Raw genomic sequence first — 16,652 nt, forward strand, 5'->3', positions numbered from 1 at the left:
TTTAGTTTCTGACTGCGGTACTCCCATCATAACGGGTTTTTCTCTAGGCCAATTTTCTGGATCGTAAGCATCTTGGTAAGCTCCATACCATAACGAAGTAGGACTCTGAAAGGGAGACTTTTCTTCGTTCGTCGCTAACTCCCTATAAGAACTATCGGAACCTTTTCTTCTTGTACTTTTCTGTCCCAATATAAGATCTTCACCCGCTTGACTATCTTCGCTTCGATCTTGATAATCCTGAGCCGAAACAGAACTATCTTGAACTTTGAATAGTCCTCTTCGTTCTTCTTCTTCGCTGCTTACTCCCTCTCCATCGCTCGATCCTACGTCTTTGCAAAGATCACCACCAGTAGAACCTCTGACACTACTAGTACCGGAACACGGCCTGCTACCTTCTTCTCTAGCCAAACTCAATTCATCTTCAGCAAAATCATCTTCGCTATCCGTAGTCCTTCTTTCGACTTCACTATCTTCCATGTCGGAATTGTAGCTATGCGTATCTGCTCGTTCGTCCGAACCACCAGAAACTTCCTCGTATATTGGATTAAAGTGATCCTTCGTTTTCTTGTTTCGACCGCACGTCACTTCTTGTAAAGGATACGGAAAATCACCTTGTCTGAGAGGTGTCATTTGAGAATTGTAGCTATCGTACTTCAAATCGAATAGCTGAAAACATATATATATATATATATATATATACATTTTTCCTTTAATATTACATTGGGAATGTATATTGAGGGAAAAACAAACATTCATTCTTGCTTCATGTGACACATTTTTGCAGTTTTCATTTTTTCGGAAGCTGTGAAGACATTCCAGAGTTATTTACAGCACAAACACAAGTTCATAGTCTTTATAGCATAACCACAAGGCACATTTAAGAATCATAATCCGCCATCTTCAAACTGGGTTTTCTCTATGTAATTATAAATAATAATAATATTAATTTATATAATATAATATCAAACCTGTAGAATAAGAGATTCAGTAATGGTTAAATCTAACTTTAGAAAATGGATTTAGAAATTTAAAAAAAAATTACCTAAACACTTCCTTTTTTAAAATATTATGTGTTGATATTTCTATGGATACTGTGGCGTATCACTTGCCTATAAAAGAAAAAGAAAAAGAAATTAAGTATTTTTTTTCTTTCTAAAATTCCCTACGACATGAAATGTCACTCACCAGCTCGTGTCGGCTCTGAAATCTTCAACACACGGATTAATAGGGAAGAGTTACCGACCCAGCCTGGAATATGCGGACCGGATGATGTCGATTGGCTAACTTCAGACATTCAGCTTTGGTAATTTGAAGGGTCCGTTTCAAACGTTTGGAGATCATGTACAGGCTGGAGGATCGGTGGTAGTTCTTTTGGCATTCGCATCATCGTCATCGTCGATAGTGCAATATATATTCTCAGCTTCTGGCGTTTTATTGACTGGATGAAAAGTAGAAAATTGAGGAGTCGACCTTTCGCGATTTTTAGTTTCTGACTGCGGTACTCCCATCATAACGGGTTTTTCTCTAGGCCAATTTTCTGGATCGTAAGCATCTTGGTAAGCTCCATACCATAACGAAGTAGGACTCTGAAAGGGAGACTTTTCTTCGTTCGTCGCTAACTCCCTATAAGAACTATCGGAACCTTTCCTTCTTGTACTTTTCTGTCCCAATATAAGATCTTCACCCGCTTGACTATCTTCGCTTCGATCTTGATAATCCTGAGCCGAAACAGAACTATCTTGAACTTTGAATAGTCCTCTTCGTTCTTCTTCTTCGCTGCTTACTCCCTCTCCATCGCTCGATCCTACGTCTTTGCAAAGATCACCACCAGTAGAACCTCTGACACTACTAGTACCGGAACACGGCCTGCTACCTTCTTCTCTAGCCAAACTCAATTCATCTTCAGCAAAATCATCTTCGCTATCCGTAGTCCTTCTTTCGACTTCACTATCTTCCATGTCGGAATTGTAGCTATGCGTATCTGCTCGTTCGTCCGAACCACCAGAAACTTCCTCGTATATTGGATTAAAGTGATCCTTCGTTTTCTTGTTTCGACCGCACGTCACTTCTTGTAAAGGATACGGAAAATCACCTTGTCTGAGAGGTGTCATTTGAGAATTGTAGCTATCGTACTTCAAATCGAATAGCTGAAAACATATATATATATATATATATTTACATACATAAGACAATTGTAATTGATAATAACTAATTTATATTCAAATTAAATCAATAAATGTATTCAGAAAAAAGTTTTAAACAATTCTCATAGATGGCAGCATCTAACGAGAAACCCACTTTTTTCTTTTTAATAATAGAAAAATTGTATTATAATATTATACAAAAAATTATTTAAAATTAATAAATTCTCACTCCATATTTTATAATTTTATATAGAAATATAGATACATCATTTTCTATATTTAAAAAAAAAGAAAAAAAAAAAAACGTTGCGAAAGTAGTCATTTCTTAACAGTAGTCGGTCGTAGATGCTAAAGAGAAGATAGTTTTTTTTTCATAAAATTTTATCCGCAAAACTTTATACACGTATATTCTATAAGAGACGAAACTACATTTATGACTAAAGTCGGTTTCTTTACCGATAGTGGATTAAACTGGACTAAAAACACCGATAAACTTTTATGAGGATCGTCTTTCGACCGAAGAGATTAACTGGCAGAACAGCCTATGAACAAACAAGTTTAGCTTGGTTTTATTTTATTTTTATTTTTTCGCTGGTCGTCATCGGACCGTGCATCATTCTGTTGGATTCTTCTATCCAATAAAACCATTTTTATTTAAAGAAAAATATTTCTGATTTCTCAAATGCAACAGTAATTTGAGCAACACCCGTTTTAACCCATTGAAACAAATCTGATACATATATAAAAACAAAACAAAACGGATGGTGTGTGTGTGTGTGTTTTTTTGTGTGTTTCTATACCACGTTTCTTAAAAATATTTAAAATGTCATTAAACTTATATATGTATATATCTTTTGTAATAGGAAAGAATTCAAACTTATTTCTCACTTTCTGCACGAAATTTTAACATATATGAACAAAATGGTAATTTAAGCGACTGGGTGGAATTTAATAGTTAAAAAAAGAAAAGAAAATTGCGCGTTATATACAGTCTTATGGACATTTTTAATGCAAATAAATTAAACATGTAGTTATATTTCTAAGAATATCCGATGCGTGCAGCGAGAAACGTTGTTTCTGAAAATCAACTATAACAACACGCGATTTGAAACACTCCCTCCCCCCTTCGTATTGGTTATCCACGCATGCTCCGATTAATAATCTCCCTTAATTGCCATCAATAGGAACACCATGATAGAGCGGGACCTACTTATTTCTGACAGTGGACTATACCAGCCACGTGTATGCCTATCTTCTGCGTGATGGCACGCGAAGTTCACGTGCCTATCCAATTAGAAGGTGAGTGTACACATTTATGACGTTGCGTGAGACGTCATATAAGGTAGGAAGGGAAGAAAATCACAATGCGTGACATTTACCTGTTCTGTAAATGTCACTAGCACGACCTAAAAATGTCGTTGGGTAGTTTTACAATCTGTTCTCTAAGAGGTGGTTAACTGGACAAGCTCGATAAACCGCAAAATTTAGTTGAGTGTACAGATAAGAGATGGCAGCACGTTGTTCTAACAGTTAGTGTATTGTATCAATAGCGTAATGACGACCTCTTACGACGAGTTCAAAACGCTATAAATAAATAAATAAATAAATAATTATAATGCAAACGAATATTATTCCGATTTAATGACCGAGGAATATAAAAAAAAAGGTAGAAAGAGAAGTGATTTATCAACGTAAGACATAAAATTATCATCACGATTTAAACTGGTACGTGATTGGCCAGAAAAGCTGAGCAATTAGTTAATGTGTAAATTAGTTAATGTCAGGAAAGTAAATTAGTAACGTGTGTGATTTATGATGAAGCAACTTAAAACTTCTGCTTGTTGTTGTTGTTGTTAACATGGAGTTTGCTCCGAGGGGGTTTAACTCGTTACAACTAGAAGAATTACTTTCCGATATTGATGTACGATTTGGATTCTTGTTTAACTCGTAACGAAACAGAATCGATATAGTCTCTACAAGAAAATAAATACTTAGAAGTACAATAAATTTAGAAACATCCGGGTTAAGGTCAGAGAATGAAGGGCGAGTCGAGATGATGTCATTAGATAAACAGTTAAAGAGTGTTGTTAAATAAAAAGGATATTAATTTTTGTTATATTATTTAAAAAAATTATTTTAAATAAAAGAAATAAGAAATCCAAGCTTTGTTTTCTTACCTCGAATGGAGTTGCTGATTGCATTTCTGGTCCTCCGTGAGGTGGTAAACGGGTAGGATGATGATGTATAAGGACATCATCATACGTGACCCCATTCGACCCCGAGAGGTCACAACGGTCTTTCGGCTTGTGATTACATGGCAAGAAGTTCTGGACTTTCTTCTTATGCCTACGAATAGACAAACACTTCAGTGACAGCCTGGTATTAATAAAATGTTCACTTGTGATTTAGTGAATAAATCTAAATTAGCAAGGTTAAAAAGAATCTTTTTTACATGTTCCGAAACCTGTAAATTGCTGTAACGTTATATTAACATTAGAATAATTATCATTGACGTAACAAAAAAATCCAAGAGGGAGAGAGAGAGAGAGAGAGAGATCGATTTTCTTGATAAAAATATATTTTTCCTTTGTTTACGAATGTACTGTACTGTACAAATATATGAGTTGTAGATAGATTTATAAAGCAAGATTTAATATATATAACAGTTAAAAGGATATGTTTATAGTTATATTTCACAACTGTTAAGTGAGTAATTTGTTTTGAACTCTTCCCAAATAAGAATGAGATCTGTGAGAAAAATTTCTAACAAAAGGAAAGAGTATGTCAAACGAGACACCAAACTCTTACAATACTATCACAATCCTTTCCCTGATTTGTGCTTATTGTCCAGCGATGATTCTCAGAAAACCAGTTCTTTATTCGCACTTTGAAAGGTGCCTTCTCGTTTCACTTATCTCCGAACGAAACGTGAAGAAGTTTGAATTTTATACAAAAAAGAACGTTATAAACTTGTTTAGAATCCTTTATATAACAATAAATAAATAAAAGTACGAAAATATTATATAAAAATCTCCTTTAGTTACTTCGTTTTCCACCAGATGACATGACATGTTCTCGTTTTGTGCCATTTTTCGGGAGGTGGATTACACATTATATATTCTTCCCTAGCAACTGCAGATATTCGCTCGTTATCTTATGTTAAAACCGCGCATTCCACTAAAGGTTAAAAGAGCAAAAGTCACGAATAAGTCCCACATTTCGCCTCGTTTACGAGTTTTCACACCCCCCAAAGAATCCGACATTTACACACACATTAGCAAAGATTAATACTCTACAGACGTTATAAGCACGAGTCGACAAATCTTCTAAGTGCGGCTCGTCTCTTTAGTCTCTCGTACATCTAATACATAACGAGAAAGAATATAATTTAAGAAGTAACCAGGGTCATCAGGCCATAATAAAGAAGAAATACTCTTGAATGTTACGATGTTGTATTACGTGTTCGAACAGACCTGCCAGAAATTACTCGTATATTAAACTAAACGTCTTCATCCTTTACAGGAAAAAAAAAACAAAAGTTGCACACCTAATAAATAAATAAATAAATTCTCTTTTATCTTTTCCAAAGGGTTAAAAGGTTAAAATATATATAAAATAATTCGAGAAGGAAATTATTTTCGTGTTGACAAAAGAAAAAAAAAGGATCATAGAAACAGAAAGAACTGTAAATAAAAACATTTCACACTGTTATAGAAGAAGAATCAGTAAAGATATTTTCACATAATCGAAGACAAAATGTCAAAAAAAGAAGAAAAGATTTCGATAGCAAACAATACAGATAAAGGAAATTGACGAAAGTTTTAAAAAAAGATATATATTTTACTAAAGAAAATAAAGAAAAAAAAAAGGATTTAAATCCAATGAACCATTTCACCAGCAAAAATTCCATTTCTGATATCCGAATGCACTTGCCCATCAATAACGGATTTTCGAGAAATAAACGTACAAACAGGCTACAAGCAATTTCGATTTCGACTCTATGAAACGTTTGTAAGAAAAGAAACATATAGATTTTATATAAACCATATCAAACAAAATCTTTAAAAAGATAATTCCAACACATTTTAATAATTAAAAGTTCAGTTTGGATAACGCTATCAAATTAGATTTACCGAAAAATCTATCAAATTATCAAAGTATAAAATAGAATTTTATTGAAAACTTTGTGTAATAAATATTTGTTATAATAATAATAACATAATAAATAATTCATTTGGTTTTAGAAAATTAAATGAAACGCTTCAGAAAAGTTCGTTGAAAAGACGATCCCCTTAGTGACTTGTGGGAAACGTTTGCTTAATGTTGTTTATACCCGAGGGGGGTTTTACTTTGTAATTCTGGGTGAATGACATAATAGCATTTTATTGGTTCATCCATTAAGCATACAACTTCTGATATTTAAACTCCAACTGTGGTTTACTTTTATATTGTTACTTACCATCGCTGACTTGATTTAATAATGTGAATTATTATTTAAAATGAAATTAATATAATTCTATGAGATTTAGGAATATTCTTCTTTTGGAGGAGTAAAATATACTGTTAATGCATTGAATATACTTAAATATTGCTTTAAAATATGAAAATTAGTCCAAAACATAACGAAAATTGCAAGAGAGATGATTACAAGTTTCTTTATCTATATTAAAGCATTCCTATTTAACTCTGACACACGCAGGTTAATAACTATCAAGATGTAATCCTTACAATACGAATTACTGTTGTTAGAATAAATTATACTCCTGTTAAAAATAAGAAATTTTGAGAAAAATATAAAAAGAAAAAGCTTAATTTAATGATGTCGTTGGAAGAGGAAAAATAAAGATAGCCTGTAAAAATAAATCAAACGGTAAAGAGGAAGTGGAGAAATGATTGTAATAATAAGTTTATAAATAGAGAAAACATTTTGTAATGGAAAGTCTTGATTAAATTGTCACAAACTGAATGATCCGATTCTAAGAGAAAGCGGTACGTAGATGAAGTGCGTGATTAGATTTGTTTGAACAATGTCTAGCAACATGTAAGTTATAACTTAATCAGTCAACTGTATATAGTGCTTCTCTTGAATAAACAAAATATCCTTTCGATGATAAACACGTATAGTTTAGCTACAATATGTTAATCTCTTTAGAATCGCGCCATGTTTGTCCTTGGAATGTCTGCCTAGTCAAACGAGTTGAGTGGCTTGTTCTATTCAAGTACAGAAACTTTATATAAGGTCCTATTTTATTCTTGTATTGCTACACATTACCGTATACACTATATATACGTGTATGTGTATGTACTGTACTTTCCATCACAATATATTTCTTTATTTTTAAAATATTAAATTTCCTCTTCTTAATTCTTAAAAATAATTTAAGAGAAGTAAAAAAAAAAAAAATAATTATATTAAAGTAAAATTATGTAGAAACTTTCGAAGGAATTTTTTTAAATTTTATATAAACTTTTCCTTTAAAGCATTATCATAATTTTTAAATTTAATTTTTAGAAAAATCGTTTTAATGATGAATTAAAAACATTAGTCTAAATTTACTTTTTTTATTATACACACGACGAGTTAATTATGGTTAATGATGAAATGATCAACTTAAAGTTATACGTATTTTTTAATTAATAATGATGAAAACTTCACTTTCGAAGTATAATTTTTGTCTTCTTCTTCCTCTAAATTATGTATAAAGCCAACAAAAAAAATGTGGCACGTACGACATTAAATTACTTGTTTTTTTTCTATATAAAAAAGAAAAAAAAAGCAATAATTAACGAGACTCAATTGAAAGGATCAAACTGATAACATTATTTTGAGAAAAATGAATTCTGACAACCTCCTGGACATCTTTCAAAGCAATAAAACAAGTAGAAAGAAAGAGACTCGGGGGAAGAACAATTTCGTATTCAAGAATTTTGCTTTCCCTCGACAGTGTTCGATTTTATTTTTTTTTTTATTTTTATTCTCTAAAATACAAGTATAGAACGAACGATGAATATGTTAATGTGATAGAAACCAAGTAGACAGTGGGTGTGTTTTTTTTTATGTTGAGTTATATTGCTTTTGTCGATATCTTGTTATGCTTATGGTCGCGCCTCACTAACAACAACTATTTTGCTGTTTTCTGTCACATCGAATGCGATTTACTTTGTTAACATAAACAAAAAAATAAATAAAAATAACATATCAAATGATGTGAATTTTGATAGAATTATTAATAATGCCAAATTTCCATTCTGTAGTAGGTCTACTATTTTCTCTTTAATCATTCATCTAGTTATCAATCAACATGTCACCCAATTAGTCTACTGTTCAGAAACATGTATTGTAACCACACAGGAAATGCTAGTTTAGGCCTCTTGAAAAATTTTCACAAATTGTCAAGTAGAAAAAACCCGAATTGTATTTGAGATAGAATACGAGTGGGTCTTTTATAAAAGAACAACAATGAAGTTATCGGCTGAAAGTGTATATATTAAGTAGGAGCGAGTCTATACAGAATACAACTCCTCTACGATATAAAGTCTTTATTGACTGCGCTGACAAAGTATTGTGAGTAGGAACAAGCGACTTTCTGTTACACTCCATAACTTACCAGTTGGCCAATCTTTTGTATACGAGAGGAAAGTTGCCTCAGTCGTCTGACTATTGTGGTTCGAGTTTAGAGTGACGTTATTAAGGGCTCAATGAGCCGTACCGTGTTAAGGGGAGCGGATACAAAGCCACTAGACGAACCATTGACTGGACGATGCCTTTCCATCAATCACAAAAACCTTCAACGCCGTTTTTGTTCTCTCGTAACTCACCTGCCGTTGATTCTTTATGTTTTCCTCCATTTCTATTCCTTAGTAAAATGTTTTCGTGTAAATAATTAGAAATTTATCTTTAAGATTAATTATATTATATGATTGATAATCGAATTATTTTTATATATAATTAAATTTTGTTAATATATTCATTAACTAATGACTATTTTTAAAATTATTCCTTATAGCATCTCAATTATTATATTAATTATTTAAAAATAAAATTTATGTTATTTCACATTTTAAATAACGAAAGAAAGAAATTTTAACGTAGGCCTACGTAATAACAAAAACGGAAATATTTTTTTCGTAAATTAATTTTAATTTATTAATATTTGCAATTAAAAAACAAACAAATGTAATCGTTAGCAATTTATATAAATTTTATATATTATATTTTAAATTTATTATAAAGAAAACAAATCAGTTAGCAGGTATTGTCGATACAGTTTAATCATTAATCTCTACATTTTGTGAATTAATTTGTCGAGTTGCAAATTCTTTCTGCCATTGGTAGTATAAAAAAGAGAAAGCAAAACGAACCAATGAGACATCATACTTCACTTTGTATCCGTCCATTGGGACGTCTCTAGATCACCACATGAATTCCATGGCAAGACGAATAAGCTCCTCCTCCTTTCGTCGGCTCGTTTGTTACGTACGCCAATCATAGTCAGAGGCCCTGGATTGGTCCGCCTTTCAGCTTGTTGACTTCAAGCCGTCTAGTTACTCTCACTGCTGTGGCTGCACCTTCAGCCGGCTGAACATAGTAGCCTGGTGGACTAAGTGCTGACATCTCAGAAACTACACCATATTTGTCAGACACAGTTTGTCACCAAATCCTAACGACTGTGTGGCCTAGGCCTGCCAAAAGGCCAGGCCTACATTTATANAAAATCGACGATAAATAAATAAGAGATAAAAGTTTAATTAGAAACTGTTATATAAATTGCATCCCTATAATAACAAAAAGAAAAAAAAATTTAATTATTTTTCCATGACTAAGAGTACTGTAACACCAATTATACATTAAAAAATATTGACAAATTATACTGAAATCTGATACGTTTCGTATAAAGTTAGCTTTCTTCTCTTAAAAAAAGAATTCAAACTGATTTATTCTTTGTTTCAAAGTTACAATAATCTCTATAGTCTATAGGCTACTTAATGGTCTCTACTCTAGTAAACTTGTCTGAATATGTTGTCGAGAGTGAAATATAAAAATCACTTTGTGCCATACCAAGAAAAGTATCCTTTATATAAACGATAGGAAAAATAAATAAATGGTTAAAATCTATCGTTAACTCTTCATTGACGATTTGATTTATCTTTTGACGAATAAATATTGTTTAGTAAATCGTGTGGGATTCAATGTTATCAGTAGCAGACATCTAAACTTTAGTATACAGTTTGTACATAGTTATGATTGGGAAAATTGCCAAAACACATCGACATTGTTTACAGGAGAGAAAAAGAAAGAAAATACCTTCGGACTTTGCTCTCTCTCTCTCTCTCTCTCATATGTCCAAATATATTTTATAGAGATATAGATTAAGTAATCAGAGGAAACGACGACATCTTTGACCTTTTCCAATAAAAAAAAAATAAATAAGAGCGTTGTCGACAAACTTTTGACTTTAGAATTTAATACGATTTTTCTGTATTTCTACACAACTTTATAAATTAAATCTAATGTGTAATATTTTCTCGTTTATATCCGAGAACATTCAACATAAATGTCAATAGTTAGATCTATAATCCATTTGTTGTATGCTATAATTAATTATTTATCCTTTATAAAAATGCTCTCTTCGTATTATAATTATTTTTACATTTTTAACAAGAGAATTTGTAAACAGGAAAACAAAATTTATTTTTAGAATTTTTATTATTTTATTTTTTAAATATTTAACTTTACCAGTTCGACTTGTGTAATATAAGATGTTACATTATATTAACCTCATTTTATTAATTATTATTATTTTTTTTATTTCTAATGCAATTAAATTCATTTAATTAACAATACTCAATTAAACATCGACATTTCTTTATCATTATAATACAGTACATTATATAATTAAAGCTATAGAAGTAAAAGAAACAGTAGAATAAATTCGAATGTTTTTTTTCATTATATTGCCGATAATTAAAAGACTATTTATAGAGAAAAATTCATACATTATTTAATTTAGTTATTTTTAAATATAACAAAACGTCGTTAAATGAAAAATAAATTTATTAATTGATTAAAAATAAATAAATTTAGTTAATTAAATCTTTTATTAACAGAATTCCGCTTTTTTTTTTTTAAACATTTAATAACCTTTCATACGTGATAAAACAAGGAGAATTTATTGTGTTGTTATGTAAATAACATGGAAATATATTTTAAAAACACAGGAGAAAATAGAACAAGTTTAATGTTACAAATTTAACTTTATAATAATAACAATAAATAATATTTTTCTCGAGAATTATAGCATAATATACGAAAAATACTCATAAAAATCCTCTTTTTTTTAAAAAAATAATGTAAATTTAATTAATTATCTCATTTATATTTATATAACTTTTGAATTTATGATACAGAGTTGTTTTTTTATCATTTTTATTTTACTAAAATGTATCAACTTTTATTCTCTGATACTACATTTAATCAAGAAATGGCCTTCTTTTATCTTTCAATATGACAAAATGCTTTCTAAAAATGAAAGTATTATAAGTATTATATCGATATAAAAAAGGTTTTAAACAATATATGAGCAATAAGTAATTTATTTTCATCATAAAACCATTAAAAAATGTTTAAAATCGCTATTATAAGAAGTGATGTACTTACGGGTTTTTAGTTAAGAAGCTTATTTATTATGAAGCTAAACTTATTGTTTGTGAAAAAAACAATTGAAATTGTAACTGAAATTACAATCTATTCCTCTTAATAATTCATACTTATTATAATAGGCCTATTTTTCGGTAATACCAATTGTTATAATTATTAAACCACACAATACAGTATATATATATATATATATGTATTTATTCAAGCTGAAAAACTCAGTAGCTTTTAACAAATTAAACATTTAAAAATTAATTTTATTACTAATGTATAAGAGTGGTAGAGAAAGGATCGGTTACTTTTTAACTCAAACTAATTTTCTCGACACTTTTAATCAGCAAATTGTATTCTCATGGGTAGTATAGTCTATTGGGATTTGAAGCACTTCACCCAATTAGGGACCCAAAAAGGCGCGATGGTGCTGGTTTTTTTGGGGGGGTGCTCCTACTGAATGTATAATAAGAAAATCCTGTTTTAGTTGCCACCAAAACGCTCGGGAAATGACGCAGAATTATTGAGGAACTCTGTCGGAAGGGCAATTTCCGTTAGAGACCGTTAGAGGGGCACAGGAAATTGTAGGGTCGATCCGGGTCGGGTATAAAAAAAAAAAAAAAAAAAAAATTCTATTCATGTATTAAAAAGAGGATTCAACTCTGCTAGGATCTGATTTAAATGACTATAGAGTTAAACTGTACACTTCCAGTTAATATATAACACATTTTACCCTGATAAACTTACAAAAATTTTATATAAAAATTAAAATTTATAACTTGTTTATAAAGTTTTATATTTAATTAAAACTTCCAGACATTAATAATCCTATTTTAAGATCCTCTATTAAAAATAAAAGCATTTATTTATTGGTATGAACTAGTTTTTTTTTTATATTAGTCGACCCCCAATAACACTGTTAATTATTCCGTTTTATATGAATTCCATGTTGTACGAGTCACTTAGATTTTACAAATACGAGAGCNATCCTATTTTAAGATCCTCTATTAAAAATAAAAGCATTTATTTATTGGTATGAACTAGTTTTTTTTTTATATTAGTCGACCCCCAATAACACTGTTAATTATTCCGTTTTATATGAATTCCATGTTGTACGAGTCACTTAGATTTTACAAATACGTGTGCTAGGCTGTGAACGGCTCACTTATTTGTAAAATCTAAGTGACTCGTACAACATGGAATTCATATAAAACGAAATTATCAACAGTGTTATAGGGGGTCGACTTGTATAGGCCTATATATATATATACAGATCTCTCTTATTGATGGACAATTTTACTTTATTTATTTATATAAAAAGAATTTTACAAGCTAGCAAGGCAGTAAAACATTTACATCCGGTTAAATTTTAAAATATTTATATAATTTACAGGAAGGTTTGCTATAAAATATAATGGAATTTTTTGTAGATTCTTTAACGTAAATACTTATTTGTTGGAGGTTAAAATAGAAACAATGTCAGAAAATGTCGATAAAATTTTATCATATTGATGGGAAATACAAATAAAACGTGACATAATCTTGTCACAAAACAGATTTTGAATGATAGATAACCTTTAGCGGAGCGATCAACAATGTCATTGAACTTGATTCGGAGTCAATAAAACATTAAAACTTCTTACTTAAATATTTAATAATAAAATACTTTAAAATTCTATATTAACTTGTACTTAATTAAATAATAAATATATAAAGTTTTTAAGTTTTAAATACAGTATATATATAGTTACTTCACGATATGTAGGCACTTAGTTACTATACTTTACTTCAAATTACAGAAGCGTAAATCCGTTCTGACTTAAATGAATAGATTTAATTCGAATAATATAACAATTAACTACTCTAGTAATAAAATATCATTATCTTAGCATTAATTAGAAAAAAAATTTAAAGTAGAATGCAATGTCATCACAGCGTAATTAATCGAAAATTGTGACTGCTTGGAGATGAACACAGTTCATTCGTTGCCTGGAGTTCTAGATCAGTAACAACTACGCAATTAATAGAAGAGTTTCTATGGTAATGTTACTGACTACAAGTAAAAGAAGAAACAAAAAAAAAAAAAACAAAAAAAGAAAGAAAGAATCGAGGTAATTGGTCCGAGGGGTCGTTAGCGTGCCTAACCTAACAACATACAAAAGAATATCACGTCTGGTTTATCTATAAAACTCGCCATACAATATTCATTAAAACGTTGCAGAGTTAAGTAAATTGGCTTGTGGACAACTTTGAATTTCTATAGATTCTAGCTACTCTAATATATATAAATAAAATTGAGCAATGGTTAAGTCTCAGACGTTTCGACTACAAATCGTTAAAGCAAGGGGCAAAAGATTGGAATTTCCCGGGACTGAAATATTCCTCTATTTATAGATTTCGGGTGGCACTTTAATTACGACGTGTCATGAGGTGGGCTATTGACGTCAATGGATAATTTTTTTTTTTTTTTTTTTCTTTTTTCGGGGACTAAACTGAACCGTTTTTGGCACGCACCACTACACAATAATAAGACAAACATGGATCCAAACATAGAATAAATTTAAAGATTCTATTATCCTTTTTTCTTTCTTTAACCGATATCTTTCAAATTAGTCTGTGTAATAAAATATTATCTTCGAATGTCGTTAGTTAACAGCCATAAGAAATTTTATCTGCAGTACACACCTAATTATTACTATTGTACCATATGTAATCATTAGTACCTATAATGATTCGTGTAATTTGTTGTTATCACTTAGTTAATCGTATTTTTAATAATTATTGATTATGATAACTTATAAATTATCATTTTTATCACATCCGTTAATTACTTTTTTAACTGCAAAGCTATCATTTTCTAAATGTTTATTAATATTTTCCTCGTAATCGTTCTCTTATCGATACTTTTTCCCATTGATAAGGCTTTAAAACTTGACTACGAACGTATTCAAAAGGCCTATATATATTGTTTTTTTTAACAGAAATAAGCTAGAAAAAGAGCAACGTCTACGATACAAAAGTAAATCGGTTGCCAAATTTTGAATTTCTTTTTTTCGAGATTTTTCCTTAGATAAATTGTTGTTGACAGAATATACAAATAATGTCTCTTTCTTTAATTTTTAACAAGACATTTTCATTTCGATTCGAGTTATTTGTCAACATATAAAAATATTACAAAATAAAATAATAATAAAAAAAGAAGTTTGAGAGAATTTATTTATTATTATTAAAAAAAAATTCTTTCTTAATTTTTGAGGAGGAAAATAATATAAATTTTCTTTTTAAAATGTAAGATAGAAGAAGCAATTTTCTAAAATAAAAGAACGAAAAAAAAGCAATTTATAAATATAAAAAAAAAAATCGAAATACATCTTATAACTTTTTTTTTAATGTTTGTTCTCATCTTAAATCATTCCACGTTGGAAAAGATATAAAAAAAAAAGAGAGAGAGAGAAGAGAAATAAAGTGATAAAACGATTATAAACTCGAAAAAAAAGCTTTTTTAATGAAATCTGCCTGCTCTAGAAATTAAATAAACTTAATATAATCTATAAATTTTCGTTGTTTCTTATATAGAAATTGTAAGAAATGTATAACCTTCGAGAATGGAACGACTTTAAAATCTAAAAGAAAAGAAAAAAAAAACGAACTCTGGCTTATTTATGTAAGTTTAAACGAGGATAAAAATTTAAAAAATAAAAAGTTTAAAGCTACAAACAGATATAAAACGAGATTTCGATCAAAATAATTATTATGGATCATCGATCCGAACACTTTAACTTCAACAAACATCAAACCTAACAGAAAGAAAATGATATTTAATTAGCTTCGTGACAACTATCTTCTTCTTAATGATCTAATTTGCATTTTCATCATCTCCCAATTCTCAAAGTCGAATTTTCTTTTCTTTCTTTCTTATTATTATTATATTTTTTTAAATGGTCTTTTAAGACCAATGACGTTTAGATGATGAAGACTTTGGGGTGGGAGGTAAATGCGAACGACATAGTTGCGATGACTGACAAAAAGCGGATCCATTATTTCTACCATTTTATAGCTCTTTAAGTACGTCTTTTACTAACTGTTATGTCTGGCTACATTTACTGGATAAGAATGAACTTCGTGCTTTAGCGACGAACCGAAGGATGATGATGATAATGCTATTTTTTCGTGTTAGAGTGAAAGCAAAAATAAAAATAAAAAAAAATCTCTGCAAAAATTGTTTTAAACCAATAAGAAAATCATTATTTATGTATACTTACCTCCATAAAACGTATATGGCGACCAGAAGTGCTACTGCTATGATGGAAGAGCAAACTGCGATGACTGGAAGCGAAGGAAATGGTGTCTGACTATATTCAGCTTCGACCAAGTCGATATGGCAATAAGGCAAGTCGGAATCGTAGCCTCCTTGGCATTGTCTAGAAGTTGGAGGAGCGGGAGGAGGTGGAAGGCGAAATTGTGGAGGTGGAGGAGGTCCAGGACAATCGCATTTATAATCTGCTTCTTCGCTATCCCAATATGGACTTGGATCTACTAGTAAACTCGCTTCCGATTCCATAGCCAAACCTATAAATTAGTAATAAAAAAAATATATATATATATATATATGTGTGTTCCTTAGAAAATATTCTATGTACTTTCTGTGCAGATGCATAAACAAGCCGTAGCTCCATTTATAGAAATCTTCTATATCATTTTTTTTTTAGGAAAAATACTTTTTCTGATGACTAGCCGAATACTTTCAAGTATCAGAAATTGCTTTCTACAAAAAAATTCTCTATAATTTTTAAGTTTCTGACTTTTTTTTTGTAATATATATACATTTTTCCCCACAAAACTAAATAAATACTTGTTTCTAA

The 16,652-nt window shown here is 30.1% G+C and overlaps 1 protein-coding gene across 3 annotated transcripts in view; it reads right to left on the minus strand.

Moving 5' to 3' along the window:
• Window positions 1-1,042: 1,042 nt before the first annotated feature.
• Window positions 1,043-16,652, minus strand: part of LOC111637260 — a 28,560-nt gene continuing 12,950 nt past the window's right edge. For all 3 annotated transcript variants that reach the window (XM_023382711.1, XM_023382712.1, XM_023382713.1), the window contains exons 2-5: window positions 16,053-16,359; window positions 4,322-4,490; window positions 1,186-2,147; window positions 1,043-1,109 (exon numbers count right to left, since the gene is read on the minus strand). In XM_023382711.1, the coding sequence (XP_023238479.1) occupies window positions 1,338-2,147; window positions 4,322-4,490; window positions 16,053-16,351 (1,278 nt within the window). In that variant the 5' untranslated portion in view covers window positions 16,352-16,359 and the 3' untranslated portion in view covers window positions 1,043-1,109; window positions 1,186-1,337. The remainder of the gene's footprint in view (window positions 1,110-1,185; window positions 2,148-4,321; window positions 4,491-16,052; window positions 16,360-16,652) is intronic.

The sequence above is a fragment of the Centruroides sculpturatus genome, unplaced genomic scaffold (assembly GCF_000671375.1).
Source record: "Centruroides sculpturatus isolate CEXI.00-Female unplaced genomic scaffold, Cexi_2.0 scaffold1157, whole genome shotgun sequence".
In the NCBI taxonomy this organism is placed as follows: Eukaryota; Metazoa; Arthropoda; class Arachnida; order Scorpiones; family Buthidae; genus Centruroides; species Centruroides sculpturatus.